Source organism: Ptychodera flava, chromosome 5 (genome assembly GCF_041260155.1).
Source record: "Ptychodera flava strain L36383 chromosome 5, AS_Pfla_20210202, whole genome shotgun sequence".
Taxonomy (NCBI): domain Eukaryota; kingdom Metazoa; phylum Hemichordata; class Enteropneusta; family Ptychoderidae; genus Ptychodera; species Ptychodera flava.
The window spans coordinates 4291748-4313213 of record NC_091932.1 but is presented as its reverse complement, the minus strand read 5'-3'; the positions used below and the strand labels follow the sequence as shown (position 1 = coordinate 4313213).

The 21466-nt window shown below is 36.6% G+C and overlaps 1 protein-coding gene across 1 annotated transcript in view; it reads left to right on the top strand.

Annotated features, from left to right (window-relative positions):
• The window catches only part of LOC139132792 (nucleoprotein TPR-like), a 58725-nt gene that overhangs the window by 35820 nt on the left and 1439 nt on the right, over positions 1–21466 (top strand). Inside the window, exons 43-58 of the mRNA XM_070699050.1 lie at positions 425–500; positions 3018–3223; positions 3832–3938; positions 4952–5196; positions 5847–6170; positions 7565–7685; positions 8041–8107; positions 8676–8885; positions 9286–9435; positions 11519–11696; positions 12702–12934; positions 14249–14305; positions 14644–14753; positions 18575–18663; positions 19399–19798; positions 20389–20534. Of these exons, the coding sequence (XP_070555151.1) occupies positions 425–500; positions 3018–3223; positions 3832–3938; positions 4952–5196; positions 5847–6170; positions 7565–7685; positions 8041–8107; positions 8676–8885; positions 9286–9435; positions 11519–11696; positions 12702–12934; positions 14249–14305; positions 14644–14753; positions 18575–18663; positions 19399–19798; positions 20389–20534 (2719 nt within the window). The remainder of the gene's footprint in view (positions 1–424; positions 501–3017; positions 3224–3831; positions 3939–4951; positions 5197–5846; positions 6171–7564; positions 7686–8040; positions 8108–8675; positions 8886–9285; positions 9436–11518; positions 11697–12701; positions 12935–14248; positions 14306–14643; positions 14754–18574; positions 18664–19398; positions 19799–20388; positions 20535–21466) is intronic.

Below are 21466 nucleotides of genomic sequence, written 5' to 3'. Positions count from 1 at the left end.
TTTCTGCGTGTCACAAGTTGGCATGAAAGTTTTGAATGTGAGTGAAGATAAGGGTTTTCCTTGACTACCTATAGCTTTGTACTGTGACTTGTTTCTGACTATTCTGTCCACCGGAAAGAGTTGCGGGGTCTGAATGTCCCAGGGCCATTCAAGGTTAGAGTCACCATTTTAGTAAGAGTTACGGCTAAAGTTCAGGATCATGTAGAGGTATCCGCAAAAACGCACAAGAGCTTGGACTGTGAACCCCAACCCTAACCCTAAATATCCATAGGGCAATCTGATCTTTGAAAGTTCTTCAGTGGACAAAACAGTCATGTACACACTGACCAAACCTTGATCCTAGTGACTCCTTAGTTGATAGTGATTGATGCAATACACCGTCTGCACTCACTAACTTTACTCTTACTAAACAATTTGTTTTTAGGCTCAACTGACAGAAAAGGAAGAGAAGACAAAGAGATTGTTAATGAATGCTCGACAGAAGATTACTCAGTTAACAGGTAAGTTAATTCACTTGACATCTCACAGCTATTTCTGTCCTGAAAGGATGTCTGTATGTGTAACAGAATTTAAGATTCTACATATCTCTGGCGAATTTACTCAGTTCTTTGATGGCTCCACTGTCAGCGATGCGGCGCTTATCAGATAGACTGATTGTCCATCATCCATCAACATTTGAGTCCTTGTCTGAAAATGCTGGTCTGATTGCTCTGATTTTTGCTGTTTTTGGTCAGGCCGTCTTCAAGTTAGCTATCAAAGATTTCCACTTTCTTCATCAACACATTTGTCACAAATAGTTGTTGTCTACATGACACAACAGAGCTCTATTGGCCACTAGGTTGCTTTTTTAACAAATTTTCTACAATGTGGTGAAGACTACCTTTTGTTTTTACCTTGATATATCAGACAAAGCATGACAACATGTTCCTCAGAAACCATTGTGTAAGCCCTGTTCTAAGAAGGATGTTTATGTAATATGCACCTCAAAAGTGAAAGACTTAAACTTTTGCTCAAACTTTCCTCAACGAATCTTTCAACCATTCTCTTTCAAAATCAAGAATAAACATAGGGCCAAAGTCCCTGAAGCTACTATAGACATGGATACAAAATTAAGTATTTCCTGACTGTATGAAATTATCTCACTAAGGTCATCCTAGGGACATGTAAACCAAATATTAAAGCTGTCTGATCAGCGGTTTTGAAAAAACAAGCGACTCAACAGTTGACAGAGCTCTGCTGTGTTATGTAGAGAATAACCTTTTGTGACACATGTATTGATGAAGAAGGTGGATATCTTTGATAGCTCATTTCAGGATGGCCTGACCAAAAATGGAAATAAATTCCGTAAAAATACAGATTTGCATATTTCATCAGACTATATTAGGCTATAATAGCAAATAAACGAGAGTTAAGTACATTCTAATTAAAGTAAACAAGACTTGCTTAAATCAAGATTTACGTCATAAAAAAACAGCATATCTGTCAGGTTATAAAGAATCTTGAGCTGATTATCTTTCAATATATTATTTTCATCCTATTAACCAAGCACATTTTAACTTTCAAATTAACATTGTAAGTAAGTTCTGTTGAATAAGTTGAGACTGTACATACTCAGAGAAAGCACACTGAAGAGACAAATGTTTGTAACTTAAGAAGTTCAAGGTCATCAAAAGCATTATAAGGAATCATGTTACACTTTCATTGCACTGTTTACACAGATTGCATAAGTGCTATAAATAGCACATGAGGAATGTTGCAGCCCAGCTCTACCATAAAAACCCCATCACTTTGACCACTCTTTTAATTGACCACTCTGTTTTTTCCTCAAAAAGTAATCTTATTTTATCCTTACCAAGTCAACCATAAATGGAAATTAGAACTCTCTCTATCTCTATTTATTTGACCACCCAATCATGACAAACTATTATGAGCAATTTCTTTTAGATAACATAAATAGTGGTTCAGAATATATCAAAGTTGGGATTCAGGAAAGTTTCCTTTACATGTAAGCATTTCACTATGAACTGTCAAAAAAGTTGAACTTTCTGATAATTCCACACCTAAATTATTTTGGCTTTGATGATTTCCTAATTAATTCAATCATATAAAATCATATTAATTATTTTTTTCTGGGTGAATTGATAGGGTTTATACAGTACAAGAATTCCATACACCGTAAGTCAAATTTTGACCAGACAAAAAAATTCCTTAAAAATACACATTTGCATATTTCATCACAATTTGAACAAATCTAAGTTGGGTTATCCCTAGGGACCTGTATATTAAATAACAAAGCTCTCTGACCAGCGGTAATGAAGAAGAAGATTTTTTACCAAAAACACCTTTTTTGGCATTAATTTGCCTATTTTCAACAATATCAAAAAATTAAAAAAAACAGTTTCTCAAAATCATATTTTTCATCTACACAACAAATATCAAATCAGTAAGTACTGCGGTTCTCAAGATATTTGAGTGGACGGACGCCTCACAAACGGACATACATACATACATACATACAGACTGACGCCGGACGCCGGACGGATACCCATCCCAATAGCTTCTATAGACTATAGTCAATAGTAGCTAATAAAAATCAGGGGTCACCGTGCAAATTTCGGTGGTAGACAAATAAATAACCCGTATTTACCAATGTTGGAAATTCAAAATTGTCGCAATTCCTGTGTTAACTCTATGGAAAAGACATTTTTAAATTTCAAAAACTAAGCTGGTAAAAAATTTTCCTTCACCGAGAGCTTTAAAATGAACCCCCACAAGTGATAGATCAGAAAAGAATTGTAAAAGTTTGAGAGTCCCCATGGCGTGTTTTACCTGAACATGTCTGAATGAGAAGCTACTTCGATCACATGCAGGCCTACTGAAGTGAAAGCATCAGTGATACCTAACCTCTATATATACCAATTCTGATCAGTATTGATAAACTGTTACAGCTGAATTATTTATTTCTTTTACTGCATTGTGATACAGCTTGATATATTTATATATGATTTTATTTACAGAGAAGAGAGACAAACAATCCCTAGAGATAGATGAGTTGAAAGGACAGGTCAGTGGTCTGGAGAAATCTGCTGATGAGCAAACTAAGGAAATAAATGACAAGTACTTGGAGTCACAGCGACAGCTTGAACAGACCAGAGAATCTAAGGAACAGTTGGAGAAAGTCAAACAGGAATTACAACAAGAAGTTGAACAGCTCAAACAGAAGGTATGTGTATATGACCAAGCATCTAAAAAAATTGAAGTGTTCAAGTTTTGTTAATACTTTGAAATGTGCTCACAGACCAAATTTTTTCTCAATATATGTCAGCATTTGCTGATGTCATTCACACTGCTATAGTTGGAAACAAACCTACAATTACAGTTACCGCTATTCACAGTCTCAGTCTTAACCAATATCATACCAAGCCAGAGACTTATGTCCATAAAACACTAATATAGTCTTTCTTTCCCAAATAAAGATTTTTTTTTCCCTAAAATATCCACAGTATGTTGGTGTGTGAAATTTCTACTGCTCACATATGTAGATTTGTTGTTTGTGTGCAACTGACACCATCAATTTTTTCTGATTTCTTCACCCTGAATGATGGCAAACAGATCAGTTTCTGCATACCTTTATAAAAGTGTAGGTATGTTCTGATGTGATAGAAACAAAATTAAAAGGAAATTTAACAAAATCAAAACGTTAGGAAACTGACATTGGAAATAATGTAGTATTGAAGAGTTTATTTGTTCAGATACCATGTAATTACTGTGAATACAGTTATCACCTCAACCAAAAAGGATTTATTCTTGAACTTGTCCATTTCTTTGTAGCTACAAGAAGTTAACAAACAACTGGAGCAATTCCAGGCCCAGCAGCAACAACAACAGCAACAGCAGCAACCGCCACAACAGGTAGTCGCAGCAACAGAAAGACCAAGGTAATGCTTGCTACTCTCTGCATTGTGTTTGTGATTTTTTCAATAGTTGTTGTTTTCAGTGTATCAAGGATCTGTAGTTTATTTATTGATTTGAAAATAACTGTTAATCAGTCTGTGGTTTGCTCATTGAAAAGATAATGTGAAACCTATCCATATAATAAATATGACAGTGACATACCTTTATTCAATGATAGTAATGTATTGCAATGCATATTTTACTTAAAGGCAGGAGGGATCATCAGAACAGCGCGTGTGCGACTTTCTTCTTTAAGGTAGAACGCACCTCGGGGACAGATATTCGGACTCTCAAACTTTTACAATTCTCTTCTGATATACCACATGTGGGGGTTCATTTTAAAGCTCTTGGTGAAAGAAAACTTTTTACCGGCTTAGTTTTTCGAAATTCGAAAATTTTTATTTTTCTCCATAGAGTTAACACAGGGATGGCGGCCATTTTGAATTTCTAATATCGGTATATCTTGGGTAATTTGTTTCTCTAGTACCAAAATTTGCACGATGACCCCCTATTTTTATTCTTGATTTTGAAAGAGAATAATTGAAAGATTCCTTGAGGAAAGTTGGAGCAAAAGTTTAAGTCTTTCACTTTCGAGGTGCATACTACCTTAAAAATAATGTATTTCATGCATGATATCTAGATGCATCATGTCAACATAGCTGCTACATTTAAATTTTAGAATATTCATTGTTAAGAAACATGTTTTAACTTTTATCAATCGCCAACAGCAGCCTTTGAGCAGAGTTCCGATGACCTTGTTTCTTTAACTATGAAAATATTTGACAGGGTTCATTGGTTACCTTTAAATACTGTTTCATTAAATACTAGTATTTTAGAAGTACACAGAGGAGGGTCACCATACTAAACAGATACAATGATAAAAATACAGAGATAGATCTTCAGCATATATATTAACACCAAGCAGTGGCAGTGAAATGTGTTGAGTTATTTTACTTCTTTGTTTACTCACTGAATTCTTTTATAACATCTTGTTAAGCACGACACGAGAGGAGCCACCACCAACAGCCAACATCAAACCCATGGCAACGCCGGGACCATCATCAGCTACAAAACCAACTACATCATCTGCTGGTCAAGCTAAAGTCACAGCCAGCATCCGACCAATGGCCATCAGTTCAGCTACTGCTACAGTCACTGCAGTCTCACAGACACCTACTGCAACAGTCATGCCAACAACCATTGACAGCCCTGCATCTCTATCTCAAAGTGAAAATGCTCAAGGTACTGTCATGGCAGTTACTCAATACACATTGCTCACCTTCCTAAATGTCGTAGTTTTTTCATCTTAGGGTGTCCGTCATATTTAATAAATAAATAAATACACAGACACATACCCCCTAAGGCAGTGGTGAATTTTAGTATGGCACTTTGCAAAGATAACAAAGTTAATTTTTTCAGCCTGTAGAAAGTTGCTCAAGAGCATTAGCAATTGAAATTGATCACTGTCTGTTTTCTAAATTTTGCCATTTCTTACAGTTTCATGCTGTTATGCATTTTTATTCTCAACTTTTCATGTTGTTTTTTCAACGACTTGACTTCTCTGTAGGACAGAATACTAAAGATGTTGTATGGGTCTTTTGCTTCAAAAATTGTGATTGAGTGTTCAGCATAAACTTTACTCCTTTCCACAAAGAGAGATATGGTATGTTTCAAATTAAGAATGGTATCCCCAGCTGGTGACAGACGAGTAATGATAGTCATATAATTAAGCAAAAGTAAAAACTGAAGAGTTGTTATACTTATACAATTGAATTTCATCAACATGGACTGACAACTGGCAACGAACAAGATATTGAAAACTGAAAAATATTAGATAAACTTACGGTACTGATGTTTGTTGTATTGCTAGAAATATGTTTTGTATCTGATAGAACCCACAGAACAACCAAGTGAAACACCAGTGGTTATTATAATGCCATCTCCTGTTCAAGCTGTACAACCAACACAGCAGACACCGCCATTAACTGACAGGGACACAGAGTCAGTTCAGGCAGTACAACCAACACAGCAGACACCGGCACTCAGTGACAGGGACACAGACTCTGTACAAGCTGTGCAACCTACACAGCAGACTGCTGTCAGTGAGACTGAAGTTGATGTTGAAGAACAAGAACAAGAAGAAGAGGAGACTGTTTCACAGGAGGACATTGATGATGATCAACAGACAGATAGAATTGAAGAGATTCCTCAACAAGGTAGTCTGTTGGTCTTTCTTGAAATAGAATCTTTAAGATTTCTGAGTTTTGATATTGACATTTTAGCACCTTTTCACAGGAAAAACGGAAAGATGACCAGCTTAATGGAAAACTGCAACCCCAGATCAATCTACTGCATATAAGAATGATTAAGTTGATCAGCATTGAGGGTATATAAATACATACTTGTTTCTAGATAATGTTCTGGCCTTCAGCAAAAATGCTTTGCTCAGTTTTCCATGGTAAATTCAAAGCCTTTTAGTTTCTGTTTGCTGCATGTCTGAATCTGGCTTTTCAGACTTCTTTGCTTGGCTGACACAATTTGATAATCAAGGTAAAGTGTGCTGCTGGGAGTAGGGACAGATATGGCGAGGAGTGAAGCAGTGAGGGTATGGAGACTACCGCTGCATTCCATTGTGATGATGTGAACTGGGCAGGTGTTGCACTGAATTCAAATATTACAAATGACCCTTGACCTTACTTGAGACACAGTATCATCCAACAGCTACTCGGAACTTGCAAAAACTGAACGGCAGCTTCCATGTTCATTTTCTGCTTCAACCTCATGACACAGCTATCCCCTAAATGTATAGCATCAACCATAACATGATCTCCTATCAGTACCACTAACAGACACACAACCATGGCTATCGACCTGTGTTGGTGTACGTCTTATTTATATATATAGTTGCAGAATGGTGTAATTTGGAGGACAATGGTCCTTTATGTATCCATTCAGCAAGTTGAGGAACACTTCTTATCTTCATAAAGAGACAGCAATGACTTCAACCTGATTATCTCACAAATACTTTTTTGATATTTTCTCTTAGCCAAATCACTTGACTGCTTCAGAAAGCTCCATTTCTGTCAGGTGAACTACAAATAAATGTTAGCTACTTACGGAATCCCTGAAAATTTTAGTATGTGATCAGTATATTGTTTGGTTAGGTAAAATTCTGATGAGTTTATCGATGCTGCCAGTTACGTGTCTTCCCAGTTGTCATTATTTTTACAAGCTATTCCATTTATTGAATATATTTGATATCTCTGCCTATTATCTTAAATGTCGATAAAACTATTTGATTGGTTGGTATAAATAGCTTGGAATGCAGAAATTGTTAGTCTCCAGAACTCATCTCTTCCCTTGTGGCTGTCGTTACTTAGCAACTTGCTTGTAAGTCCTTCACTCCCAACCACTCATGATGCACTATGCTATGATTATTGTGCATGAGTGAAGCAACTAGGTCTGGAAGACCAGACTAGGTAATTAGCAGCTATGGATAAAGGAATGTGTTTACCAATTCCATTATTACTGTTGAGTTTCATGCAAGAAATCTCCCTATTTTTGTGTAACCACAAATCAGGGTTTCAAGTTTTTTTCTATAATGTTTTAGTTCAGACAGATGCCGAAACACCAGCCAGCCTTCCACAAATCATCATTACTCCAACTGATCCTGAGTCAACAATACATCCTGCTCCAGCTTCCACCAAAAGACCAAGAGAGGAATTTGAAAGGTACTGCTCCCAAGATACATCAGCCATTCATCTCAGGGTCTAGTGTTTTCATTTCAGAGTAGCAAACTAGAACTCTAATCAAATATTGCCAGCTGTGTTAGAATTTTTCTTTCAGAACCCCAAAGTTGGCCAGATATTATAGCCTTCATCTTATAACTTCAGATAGTAAAAGTGAAAGATGTATAGCAAATATATTGGAGCCCCACTTTGATATTCTTAATATGTAGACATACCTTAACAAAACATAATTGTTTTTCCCGCCATTAATTATTATCCAGAAGAAACAATTTAAATCATAATAGTATGTCATTCTGCATTGGATATTCTTTTTTCATTCTTTTATTTGTTTTTTTAGTGAACAAGAACAAGAAGACAGACCAGGAACACCAGAAGGCAAGAAGCAAAAAATAGAAACAGTTGAAGTAAGTCAATATTTATTGATCGTTTGTCACATATTATACAAACATCACTAGATCAATGTTGCAGCCAGCCACTGTGTCCCACTGCCATTTATTTTGGGGGACAATTTGCACATTTTGGGGACAAAATGTATCAGTTATCAATCAAATTTTGTATTATTTTATCATAAATTAGTTTCACAAAACAAAACTCAAACTACCGGGACCGTGTCCCCATGCTTTAATTTCTGGCATTTTAATCACAGGTTCGAAAGTACATAAATATAAGCCTCAAAGTAATCATGCAAAACAAAGGTTATCGTCAGTAACAGATATTACTTGCAGACTACACCCATCACAGTTGATTTATGAGTGCACCCGAGGTGACCCGCAGTTCACAAGAATGTGGGACAATGGGTTCCGTTTTGGGGATATTGCTGCAAGGGCGCGTCCTGGTGCAACACTGCTAGATATCACAGCTAAATAGATTGTGCACACTGTAGATATACATATGCCAAAGGGCAATAGTTAAGATATATTGTGATGTTTTATGGACATCTCAAGACATGACAAATATCTGTGATATTGACAGGAACTGGAAACAGTTTCCAGTGAGATTCTTGAAGTCAGTGAAACTAGAGAAGAAACAAAAGAGCAGCATGCAGAAGAACAGATCACAGAAACTGAACATGAACAACCTGAGAAATCAACCACAGAAACAGCGCCCCCTGTTGTCCAAGAAGAAGAAGATGATGATGATGTCATCATTGTTTTGGACAGTGATTCAGAAGAACAGTACCAGGTATAAACCTTTGGTTCATTAATGAACATTTTATTACAAATCTGTTCTCCTTAATTATGAGGCATATCAACTATTTCTATCAAGAAAGTAGTTAGTATGTACCGTTGTACATGGACTAGCCAGTGTTATTGTATTGATGCATAGGGACTAACCAGGTTTTTTGTGTTGTATAGGCTAGCCAGTTTTATTGTGTTGTGTAGTGGTAAGTGTTGTTAAACCAATAAAAGTGAAATGTATTCATCACAATGTATTTAGAACGTGTTAGCAGAGAGAAGCACATTTCTGTGAAATGATCATTATTCAAACTAAATCAGTAAAGCAAAATGAAAAGAGGAAAGTTGAAGCTACATTAAGTTGTAATAGTTAGATGTGACTGTCATTGAAAGATTTGTGTTGACAGGGAGAAGAGGGTCACTGGCCTGTAAAAGAGGAAGAGGAAGATGAGGATGTAAGAGACGGATATGAAGGAGAAGAAGAAGAAGATGATGTGTATGATGATGGAGGATATGAACAAGGGGATGTAGATGTCGCTGGGGGAGAAGACTTTGAGGTAAATAAAAATATATTATTATACATCTACCATGGAGAACAATAGAATTTAGCGTGCGCTAAAAAAGCCGTACGGAACGCGCGCCTGTTCCGTAACACGTACGGTTTCAAGGTGCCCCATTCCCTGCGGCTGTATCTGTGCGTTCACTGTAGAACGGTTTCAAGGGACCCCTTGGACGAGTGCCAGAACAAGTCTCGCGCGCGCTCTGTACGTACGTATGTGTGTAGTGCACACACTCCAAAACTTGCAGAAGCGCGTCCGAGGTAGCGTTCCACACTGCACTGGCACGATAAAATCGGAAGAAAAATTGTTGACATTGCATTAACGGTCACTACTCCGACATTTTGATGCCCCGATCAGGAATGTAAGATGTATAATAATAAGTTATTACGAAAATACCGCAAAGGATGCACTCAGACATTGGCGCCGCGCATCGCCCGACGCGATACGCTGCGCCAATGTCCTCGTGCATCCTTTGTGGTATTTTCGTAATAACCTCATATTCTATGTGTTCATCTTGATAGTGATATACTGTATGTAGGTTAATGTAATGTTTTCATTGTAATATGTCATAGTAATAAATGCTATGTTGTCACATGTTTGCCACTTTTCCATTATATGCTACTATACCCCCACTTTTACCATCAGTATAGCTTAGCAATGTCTGTCTTTGCATTTGCCATGAAAACCATGGATTGCATTAACTGTGGAAACCTTGCAATCATGTCTCCACACTTCAGGAAAAATGGAGGGGGTGGCCAATTTACATAACAATGTATAATTTGCATATTTTGTTGTGGCTATGTATTTCATATGAATAGATCTCGAACAACAGAGGACGGCATATTCTTCAAAATCAACATGTAGAGAAAACAGTATTTACTTTATCTTCTTACTCCACAATACTGAATGGCAATTACATCAGAAGATCATAACTTACTTAACTTTCGAGCCACCTAGCTAGACACCACCACAGTGAGTGAGGCTACCCACAATTCCCCTTGATTTGTTTACGCAGACATTTTTGCTAAAGGCTTTTTCAATTTTATCAGTTTCTTAACAATTTTTAACTTACAATTAAAGTTCAGGATTATTTGTTAAAACTATGTTCCAAAATTATTGATTATGTTTAAAATTCAAGAGTAAACTGAATGAGAAGTTGATGTTTGGAGGTGCTAAAAATTGCACACTTGTCAAGATAAAGTTATCAGCAACTAAGATGGTCTCATCATACCACCTGTCAGACATGCAAATTTCCTTTGTTACGAACATTAAAAAAAATCAATACCCTTTCTTTGGCCAACACAGATGCAACTTATTCCCTTAGTTTCCTTGAAAATATTGTGTATGGCTGTCAAAAATCTATGTCGACAAAATTACAAAATTGCTATCTCCTCCGCGGAAAAGGGGTTGATCTTCTCATTGTTCACAGTGAGAAATCAGAAAATTATGATTATCAGAACTATGTTGCCAGAATTTTGAAATATGGACCGAGTTGTTCTGTGTACAGAAGAAATTTGCTTCAGTTCAGTGAGTGATCTCCGTGTGTACAGATCATGGAGAATTGTGGGTAGCCTCACTTACTGTGCACTATAGAAGTAGGATATATGTGATTCTGTTGCAACCACTATAATGGTCTTGTCAGAACTTACTTAATGTTCCCAGAAATTTTCAAACATTCTACTTTTAAAGACAAGCATAAATTTTTAAATCATTCAAGACATAGTAGCAATAATGGAGAAACATTGCGGCTGACTTGCCGCATGTTTGCAAGGTTATATCTGATTGGTCGACTGTCATTATTCACAGCAACTTAGGGAGTTTATTTGTATTATTACTCTTATATAGTAAAATCTTTTAGACTTGCACGATTGTGATCTCGTTCAATACAGTAACTGTCAACCAATGGGATAACAGCTTCCAAATTGCTGCAAGTCAGCCCAAACATTGCAATGCTTATTCACTGATTCCTTAGGCCTGTTGCAATGTTACTGAGAGGATCGATGTGTAGAGTGAAGTAATTCACAATCATAGCAGTGTGACAGCCGGAACAGCAGTTTTGAAAAGTTTTGTTTGAATTCAGGTTGTTGATGCATATGAGGAGGGAGAGGTAGCTGAGATGGAAGAGGAAGAGGAGGAGGAAGATACAGAAGTTGAAGGAATGGATGAAGAAGTTGAAGATGAAGTTGAACAAGAGCAACAGATGGATGATGGTGATGATGATGCTGTTGACGGTGATGAAGAGGATGTTGAAATCATAGGTACTGCATCAAAGTTTTATTAGCATGTTTTAACAGGAAACTTGCAGCAACTGTTTATCCAGTGTTTTCTGTGAGGGACAGTAATCTGCTACAAATCACCATAGCTTCTTTCCAGCTCAATGTACCAAAGTACTCATACTTGGGTGAAAATGCTGGCATAGAGGAAATATGTCAGAATTTCTCATAGCAATCTGCTGCCATATTGAAAGTCAAAGTTTTTATATGAAAAGATTTCAGCTGAGTTGTTGTCTACATGTTGAATTCATTCCCTCATGTTGCCAAGATAATTTCAGAATTACTGTCAGTGTGTTTTTGCTAAGGTTCTTAAAGGTTGTTAAATGATTTCAAAACCCTGGTAACATTTCTGCTGGTCCTAAATCTGATTGCATTGATATACCATAGGGAACCCCAGTAAAATGACTGGGGAATCCCGGTAACATTTACCGAAGTACTGGCCTTAACTAAAACACTGACTGTGTTGTGACTTTAAAGGCCCAATAGCTGTATCTTTTAGCATTATTTTTGTGATTTTCTTTCCAAACTAAAACAAGTTCATGGGAATGTACTCATTGAGGGGTGTTTTTGAACAAGATAAATAGTAAACGTTTGCCCATACATAATATGGCACCCTCATGCAAATAAAGCAAAAACACAGTACATAGTGCATATATGCATTGGAATCTTCACAGAAACAACAGAGTAGTCCAATATAATGCATAGAGCTGAATGTTTTCCACTTGGACATCATATTTTCTTTGTAACATTACCAGTTCTTAAAAATGGCAGGAAATCAAAATAACGGTTAAAATTTAAATTTACTTGTCCAACTTTTCAGTGGTAAAAGACTATATCCTTTAAATCTGTAGAATTTAAAGAAAACCAGAGAAAATAGAAAGCCTTTTTCAGGTCAACGAATTTCAAGAGTTACAGCTACAGGGGCTTTAATGGTGACCTGAGTTTATGTACCGGTAGATGATTTATTTTGTTGATGTATGTTCTGTGCAGGAGATGATGATGATGATCATGTTGATCAAGTTGACATGGAGGACCAGAGTGAGGGACAACCAGATAGTCACCAACCACCGGGTAATGGACAACCAGTAAGACAACCACCACAAATCCAAATAAATGTTGTACCACCAGAACCTGAACAAGCAGCACAGGGACCACCATCTCATCAGCAACCATCACCACAACAAAGCAGTCATGAAACATCAGGACAACCAGTATCAATACAGGTGATAAAATAATCTTATAGCCAGGAGTTTTGCATGTAGATCGCATGTCTATTTATTTTTAAACTGATTTTACCGACATCATAATGTCATTTTTGATACAGTAGCTGTGATTGGTTTAGGGAAGTCATCAGTGTTGTTTGATAAACAGTGACCCTGTACAAGTAAGCGTTGTCTATGTACCTTTCAGGAACATGCAATTAATAGGTGCCATAGTCGTAAATTCTTGCATATTCTGAATGTTGAAGTTCAAGCAAAAAATTAATGGCAATTGATTGGCCATTTACTATTTGGTTGTATTTTACAGTTCAGACATACCATTGCACACACTATATGTATCAACATGTCAGGCTTGGTTTGTAAATCCTTGCCTTTAAGAATGGTTTACATCAAAGATACACAGGTTATTTTGACACAGCATTCAAACACTGCACTGGGCTAATAGTGAAAGCTCTGAGTGTAAGAAAGTGTAATCATTACACAGAAACTATAAAACTGCTGAGAATAGGTCACAAACGTCACAGCTACTGTCATTGGTAGAATTGGTTGTTGATCTGTGTTAGTAATGATGGTAGAATCTCACACGTCAATGGGCTGAGATAAAAGGTCTCATGCCGAATTTCTCATTTGAATTTCTTTCCTAGGAATTTCAGTCTCACACAAGCTGGAGAAATTCCTCATTCCATCTTAGTCCATTGGTGTATGGAATATTTTTCACTCCCTCACCTCCATAGTTGCAAAAATTGTAGTAATCATATTTAATTGTAGGAAACACTGTTTTCATCAATGATTTTCTTTGACATAAATCATTCCTTTTCATATAAGTCTATATTCATCCATATCAAATGCTGAGCAAATAAGTCAACATTTATTGACATCATATGCGGAGCCAAATATGTCTTCACAGCATTACTCAATAATTATTTTACATGTAAAATGCGTCTGTCAAAATTACCACGTCTAATTGTGCTTTTCCGTATTATCATGTTTGAGATCATCAAACACATTCACTTTGGAGTACGACATCTGCTGGTATTAGAATTCCAGTTTTACTGTTTGCAGTCTCCCTTCTGAAAATAATAGCCTCACATTCAGCATTGGGACAGAAAATGACCAATGAGCACCAACAAAAAAGTATATTTTTCACAATAATACAGAGTGTGAAAACAAATCAATCACACACTGGTTTTCTCATATTCCCTACATACCAGGGATGTTAGAAATTAAGTTTCTCATTCAAAGCAAGCTGTTCTTGTGATTAGAAGCCTTTCTCAATGTTTTACACATTCTGATCCAATAGTTTCATTTCCTTTGCAGAGACTACCACTCAGAACAGAAAGACTCACACGACAACTTCCCCAGTTTTCATTTGTGGTAAGTATGTCTAACTAAAAATTAAAAATGATGTCTTGGAAGCAGTCTAGTCCATAACATATATGGAAGTGAGTACTTTGCAAAAACACATATTAGAGCAACTGTTCATTATATGAAATGGATATCATTTGTTGATAACCATCATTATATTAAAACTAAGTAAACAGCATTGAGTCAAACCACCAGCAAGTATTTTAAGTGGTCAGTGTACTGAAAGCAATTCATCATTTTGTCTAAGGACAAAATTGTTACATTCAAGATTAGTGTTCCATTCATAGATGTAAGCATTAGCTATTCAGGCCATCAACTGGTGAATATTCCCTTTTCATCTCATGTAGGGTCAAACGTCAGGGGCTCCCTTTGACGATGTTGGTGATGATTGTACTGTTCCCAGCACACCAACTTTGTTTGTACCAAAACGTACTGATGGTTTTGCAGAAGCACTAAAGTAAGTTTATATATCATATCATATCATATCATATCATATATTATTATACACCTACTGCCGTAACCTATGGGAGTTTGACTGTCCAATAACTTTCTGTATTTTGTATAGTACGCGGAGTCCCGAATACGGGAGACGCGTGACGCGCCTGTTTGGGGTTTGTAGCAATTTTATTTCAACAATTGCGCACGTTCCACTCATATCGCGCGTGCCGCATCCCTCACAATTTACCATAGAATTAGTTTATGCAAACGATTAATGGAGGGAGGTGTATAATAATATGGTTATACACAAAATACGGCCCTGTATGGACTCGGGCTCAGTGAGTGACGTATTGGACTCGCCTTAGGCTCGTCCCGGCACTGAGCCCGAGTCCATACAGGGCCGTATTTTGTGAATAACCCTATATTATTTTTATTCAATCTTATCTGCTTCCAAATTTCTTGTAGACTTATCGACATTTGCATTATTTGAAGCATTCCACTGAGTTCTATCACTCAAAGTTAGTCCAAGAAAAATAAAAAGTTTGTTTCTCATCCCTCGCATGCATCAATTCAGTCCCACCATGTCAACCTTTTTTAGTCCCCACGGACACCGTCCGGGGGGACTTATAGGTTTGGTCATGTCCGTGCGTGCGTGCGTGTGTGCGTCCGTCCGTTCACGCAGATATCTTTGAGATGCAAGGAGCGATTTCATTCAAGGATTACTTCATATGTCATACAGATGCACGTCGATTTGTTTTGTGATACGATCCAATATGGCCGCCAGGCGGCCATTTTATTACGATTTTTTCATGTACAAAGCCATAAGGGGCAACGTCAAAAGTTCAATATAATAAATCTAACTTAATTGCTTAAGTTTGGCCTCAGACCCCCCCACCCCCCCTTCTAACTTAACTGACCTAAAATTGAAAAACATTGCGAACTCATACCCTGTACTAATTCTTTCAAATGACGTACCAATGTACCATTGAATTAAATAAAAATTGAAAACCATTATAAAGTAACAAAAATACAGGTGACTCGATCGGTTTTAGCGTACAAAACAGCCTTGAAATCATAAAATTTGCCAAAAAGATGTTAAATCGTTTTTGACTGCACAGAAATTAATTTAGCCAAAAACCCCCCACCCCCAAACTTAAGCAATTAAGTTTTTTTTTCAAACATCGATCTTTTGACGCCTCCCCTAACTCAGACATGTTTCAACCGATTTTATTCAAAGTTGGTACAAGGACATTGACCAATGTCATAGATATGCATGTCGATTTGTTTTGTGATACGATCCAATATGGCTGCCAGGCGGCCATTTTATTACGATTTTTTCATGTACAAAGCCTAACTCAGACATGTTTCAACTGAATTTATTCAAAGTTGGTACAAGGACATTGACCAATGTCATAGATATGCACGTCACTTTGTTTTGTGATACGATCCAATATGGCCGCCAGGCGGCCATTTTATTACGATTTTTTCATGTACAGAGCCATAAGTCAGACATGTTTCAACCGATTTTTTTCAAAGTTGGTACAAGGATATTGACCACTGTAATAGATATGCATGTCAATTTGTTTTGTGATACGATCCAATATGGCTGCCGTGTGGCCATTTTGTTACAATTTTTTCATGTACAGAGCCATAACTCAAACATATCTCAACCGATTTTATTCAAAGTTGGTACAAGGACATTGACCTATGTGATACATATGCACGTCAATTTGTTTTGTGATACGATCCAATATGGCCGCTAGGCAGCCATTTTATTATGATTTTGTCATGTACAGAGCCATAACTCAGACATGTTTCAACCGATTTTTTTCAAAGTTGGTACAAGGATATTGACCACTGTAATAGATATGCATGTCAATTTGTTTTGTGATATGATCCAATATGGCTGCCGTGTGGCCATTTTGTTACGATTTTTTCATGTACAGAGCCACAATACTCCGGCATATCTCAACCGATTTTATTCAAAGTTTGTACAATGACATTAACCTATGTCATACATATGTACGTCAATTTGTTTCATGATATGATCCAACATGGCTGCATGGCAGCCATTTTGTTACAATTTGTTCACGTCCTTTGGACACGTACGATTTTATTCACCAATTTTATTCAAACTTAGTGCAAGGACATTGACCTATGTCATACATATGCACATTGATTTGTTTTGTGATACAATCCAATATGGCCGCCGTGTGGCCATTTTTCCCCCGATTTTTTCATGTCCGGAACCATAACTCAGACACGTATCAAGCGAATTTATTCAAAGTTGGTACAAGGACATTGACTTATACATATGTATGTCGATTGGTTTCACGAGGTGGTCAAATATGGCCACATGGTGGCAATTTTGTTATGGTTGTTTCATGTCGAGAGCCATAACTCTGGCAAGTCTCAACTGATCCTATTCAAAGTTGGTACATGGACATTGACTTATGTAATACATATACGGTACATGTTGATTTTTTAAACAGTAAGATCAAATATCGCTGCATGGCGGTGATTTTGTTACAATTTTCTAATGTACAGAGCCATAACTCAGACATATTTCCACCAGTATCATTCAAAGTTGGTACAAGGACATTGACCTATTTCATACATATGCTCGTCAATTTGTTTCACGTCATGTAGCAGTAACATGTCAATTATTGAAGTTTTGTAAGTAGGCTGATATGTCAAGAAATACTGCACCAAATTTCATGAAACTTTGCACAGATGTTAAGCTCACATTGCTTTAACATTGAAAAAGACATTTATCAGTGTCATTTTAATTAATTTGTAATTGCATATGTAATGAACTTTCCTAATTAGAGTGATATAGCCACAAATTAATACAACGTCAAATTTGATGAAACTTGATACAGATGTTGATCTCATAGTTTGTTGTAAATACTGCATCAAACTTCATGAAATATGGTACCAGTGATAATCTATTAAGTATTAGGATTGTATGCAAAAATTTTTTGCAACACCCTGTTGATTAATTCCTAGTTGACTCATTTTATGAACTTTAGGATGGTGGCCTACATTGGTTTTATGTTTTCATCACCATGGAACTCATTCTTGGCCATTGAGTGCCATCTGTATCAAAGTATTTTTATCACAGACCTAATTAAAGAAGAGGACTCTATCCTCTCTGAGGACTTGTAATCAAAGTACCCATTAACAAGTGGGGACTGTGTCATCAACGATGACTTGTTTTTCTGCTCATGAGGAAATAAAATTTAAAAAAAGCAAAAATATGGGATGATAGTGCATAACACAGTGCAAACAAAATAACTGACACTAACATTCCATTCAGAACTGTACACATATGTCACTGTTATATCACGCTATCAAAACTGTGCATTGCTGCACTAAAAGTCAAACTGCAGAACTGTTGCTATACAAAAATACTAAAGCAACACTGCTGTGCATTTATCTCTGCATGCATTCCTATGTTGTTTTCATGTTTTTTGCGTGTTCTTGTTGGTTGAAGAATAAAAAAATTGAGAGAAAAACCCCGCGTCACCGCATCATTTTTGCAATATGTCTAGGATGAGAAACAAACTTTTTATTTTCTTGGCCTTACCCTGTATCTCCTGTATTACTCTACATCTGCTTCTAATTACAAATGAGAAAGCAATCAAGTCAAACTGTGTTGGAGAATCAGAGTAGGATGAATAAAGTACACAGTCTTATGTGTTACATTGACATAGGGACCTTGAACCTTGGTATCGCATTTGTCACAGTGAGTTTCATTGTGTCATACCAGTACCCTTCCAATTTTTCCTTGAAAGGTTTTTGTAAAATAGTCTGTTTTTATTTATCTATTTGATGCAGTTCTCCACAAATTCAACATAATCGTTTCCAGTTTAACCCACCAGAGGAAGGACCCAGACAGGTGCTGGCACAACTAGCAACACAAGGAGGTAAAACCAACTAGAGAAACTCATAATTCACAAACATTTAAAGACTGATATTTTGATTCATAAATTTGTTCCAGATCACAGTAACATTGAAGTAATAGAAGACATTTTTGTAATTGGTGTGGAGCTCAACAAGTTATCATTAAATTTATTTGAGCAGATTTGCACTTTTAATGTCTGTACTACTTGCTAAAACTTTACTTTTGTGTTCCACTTATATATTTATTTGCAACACTTCTTTCTTTTGTAAAAAGAATTGATTATAACTCGAAATTTTCACCCTGTGGCCCATTATCATATACTGGGCATTGAAGAAAATGTTAAAGTATTGCTTTCATCAAACATCTAAAAATCAGTTTTGTAATCCTATTTGATGTCAACTCAGATGGTAATTTAAGATCAGAATCACCAAGTTCCTGACAGTTTTTATTCAAACATCTGTATTCACTCTTTGTTGAGAAACAAATTGCTCTGATTATTGGTGAGCAGTTTGCCGTCTACAGCTACATTGCTGGTCTTGTTACATCAAAGAACCTGCAAGATGAACTTTCACAGCAAAACAACTAAAGGTTCTCATTAAATAGTGTATGGAAAGAATATGTCATAGAAAGTGATATATCAACATGTTGATGTACTTCCTACAATAGATGTCAAATGATGAGAACCATAAAAAACATCAGATTTGTTAAAAATGTGTGTGTATTTTATATTTCAATATCTGTTATGATTTGCCAACAGCTCTTGGTATGGATGACACACACATTGATATCCTGGGTGAAGATGAAGGCAGTGGACGTAGTGTTCCGACAACACCGCTGCAGGCACACTCACCAGTGGTGCAGTTCCCGACTCCTGAAACTGGTATTGAATCCCAAGAAGAGAGTTGTCAATCTGTACCAGTGTCTGTTATTGAAAGCACAGTGCCTGGGTCAGTTATAGAGAGTATAGCCAGCAGTGACAGTGTCAGCGTAACACCTACAACTCAGTCATCTGTACAGTTTGTTGAGTTGGATACGGACAGTCAAGAGGCAACCGATAATAGAGAGATTATTGGAAGAGAAGATAGCCAATCATCTGCTGCATATGTAGAGCTGGAAACCATAGACACAGAAACAGAGGAAGTTACTCAAGAAGAAGAGTAAGACAGTGTTTTGAATTCTACTGTAAAAAGTGTGACCTTTTGTCATGTTGATATGATACAAATGCATTATGGTTTCCATCTACTCAGGACTTGCAGCAGAATGTCAAGAATGTGTCTATTCAATCAGTAGTGTCATATAAACTTATGTTCAGTGTCATTTACAAGAAGTTGTGAAATGCTACAACTTGTCAAACACCAGAACTTCAAATGATTATTTCTAGATTGAGAGGCAGAATAAAAACTCAGCAAGTATTCAGTGTATTTGAATTGTGATGTATTTTGTCTCAATGAATCATTTATATCTTTTCATTATTATGAAAGATATAAATACAACTGGTATCATCACTGACTATTATAGTTAACACCAACCTTTACAGTGCATGCATATAAACAGTGTGATATCTTTCACAGTGAAAGGTCTATGCCTATTCATTGTAATTCCTCCAAAATTCAATAAGTTGAAAGTACTTTGAGCTCTGACACTTTCATACCAGCATTCAAATTTTATCAATGGCACCCCCAAAACTGTCTTCTTTCTTCATTTTACTGGTTTGATCAGCTTTAATTCTATTAATTTATAATTTTAGAAGTGGACAAGGAGAATCAGTACTTGAACTTGCAGAAGATGAAGACGGATCAGAGAGTGTTGCCATAACGACAGAAAGTAGTACAGGTAGTGATCAGAAAACTGAGAGTGAAGCCATCAGTGGAAATGGATCATCTCAGGATTCAGGTAAGATATCAATAGTCTGATATCATTACAGTGGTAGGTCTGTCTGATGACTATTATAATTCAGTAATTTCTCAATCGAATGCAAGCCCACAGTCTACCATAACTACTTACCTAGTGAAGAAGTCTGTGATTAAAATTGCTCAGCTAAATCCCCACTTTTGAGGGTCGAATTTTTCATTCAGATCATCTAGGTCTTTGGATACATGAATGTGTAGAGTACATGTGGTTGGAATGCAGTACACATTAAATTGCTTTGTTTGCTTATTATTCCTTTAGAGACATATACAGAAGCACATTATTGAAGGTCAATGCATGCTTAATGTACACTTTTTTGACCGGTTGTCAGTCATCATATGATTTGTACAGCGAATGTAACTTGTAATGTACAGCCCATGCAATAACAAGAAAAACAGAACTGAGGATCAGATGAATTTCACAGTAATCTGAACAAATTTGCATAAAGGAAAGCTGATTCACATTTGACAAAGAAAGCTGTAAATACTGGCATATTGTTGCAAGGTATCTGCATGTGACCATGTCCACCATGGATCAACGCTGTCACACTTTACTGTAGGTGTAAAAATGAGTAGAAATTTGGTTCAGAATGAAAAGACATACAAGACATTTGTTGATATTTTCTTGTAAGATGGTGGTTTAAAAAAAAACAATATTGGCAACAGCTATGACTGTTTACGGTGAAGACAGTAAATATAAAAAAGAACAGCAAAATTTTCAAGCACTTTTATTACAGGGTTCGTACGGTCCTGGAAAACCCTGGAATTTTATTTTAGCCCTGGAAAACCCTGGAAAACTCTGGAAAAATGTGATTTAGCCCTGGAAAACCCTGGAAAATGAAGATACTTGAGACTGATGTAGTTGAACTTAACAAATCTGATAATAAATATTCCAAGAAAGCTGAATCTACAGGAAAA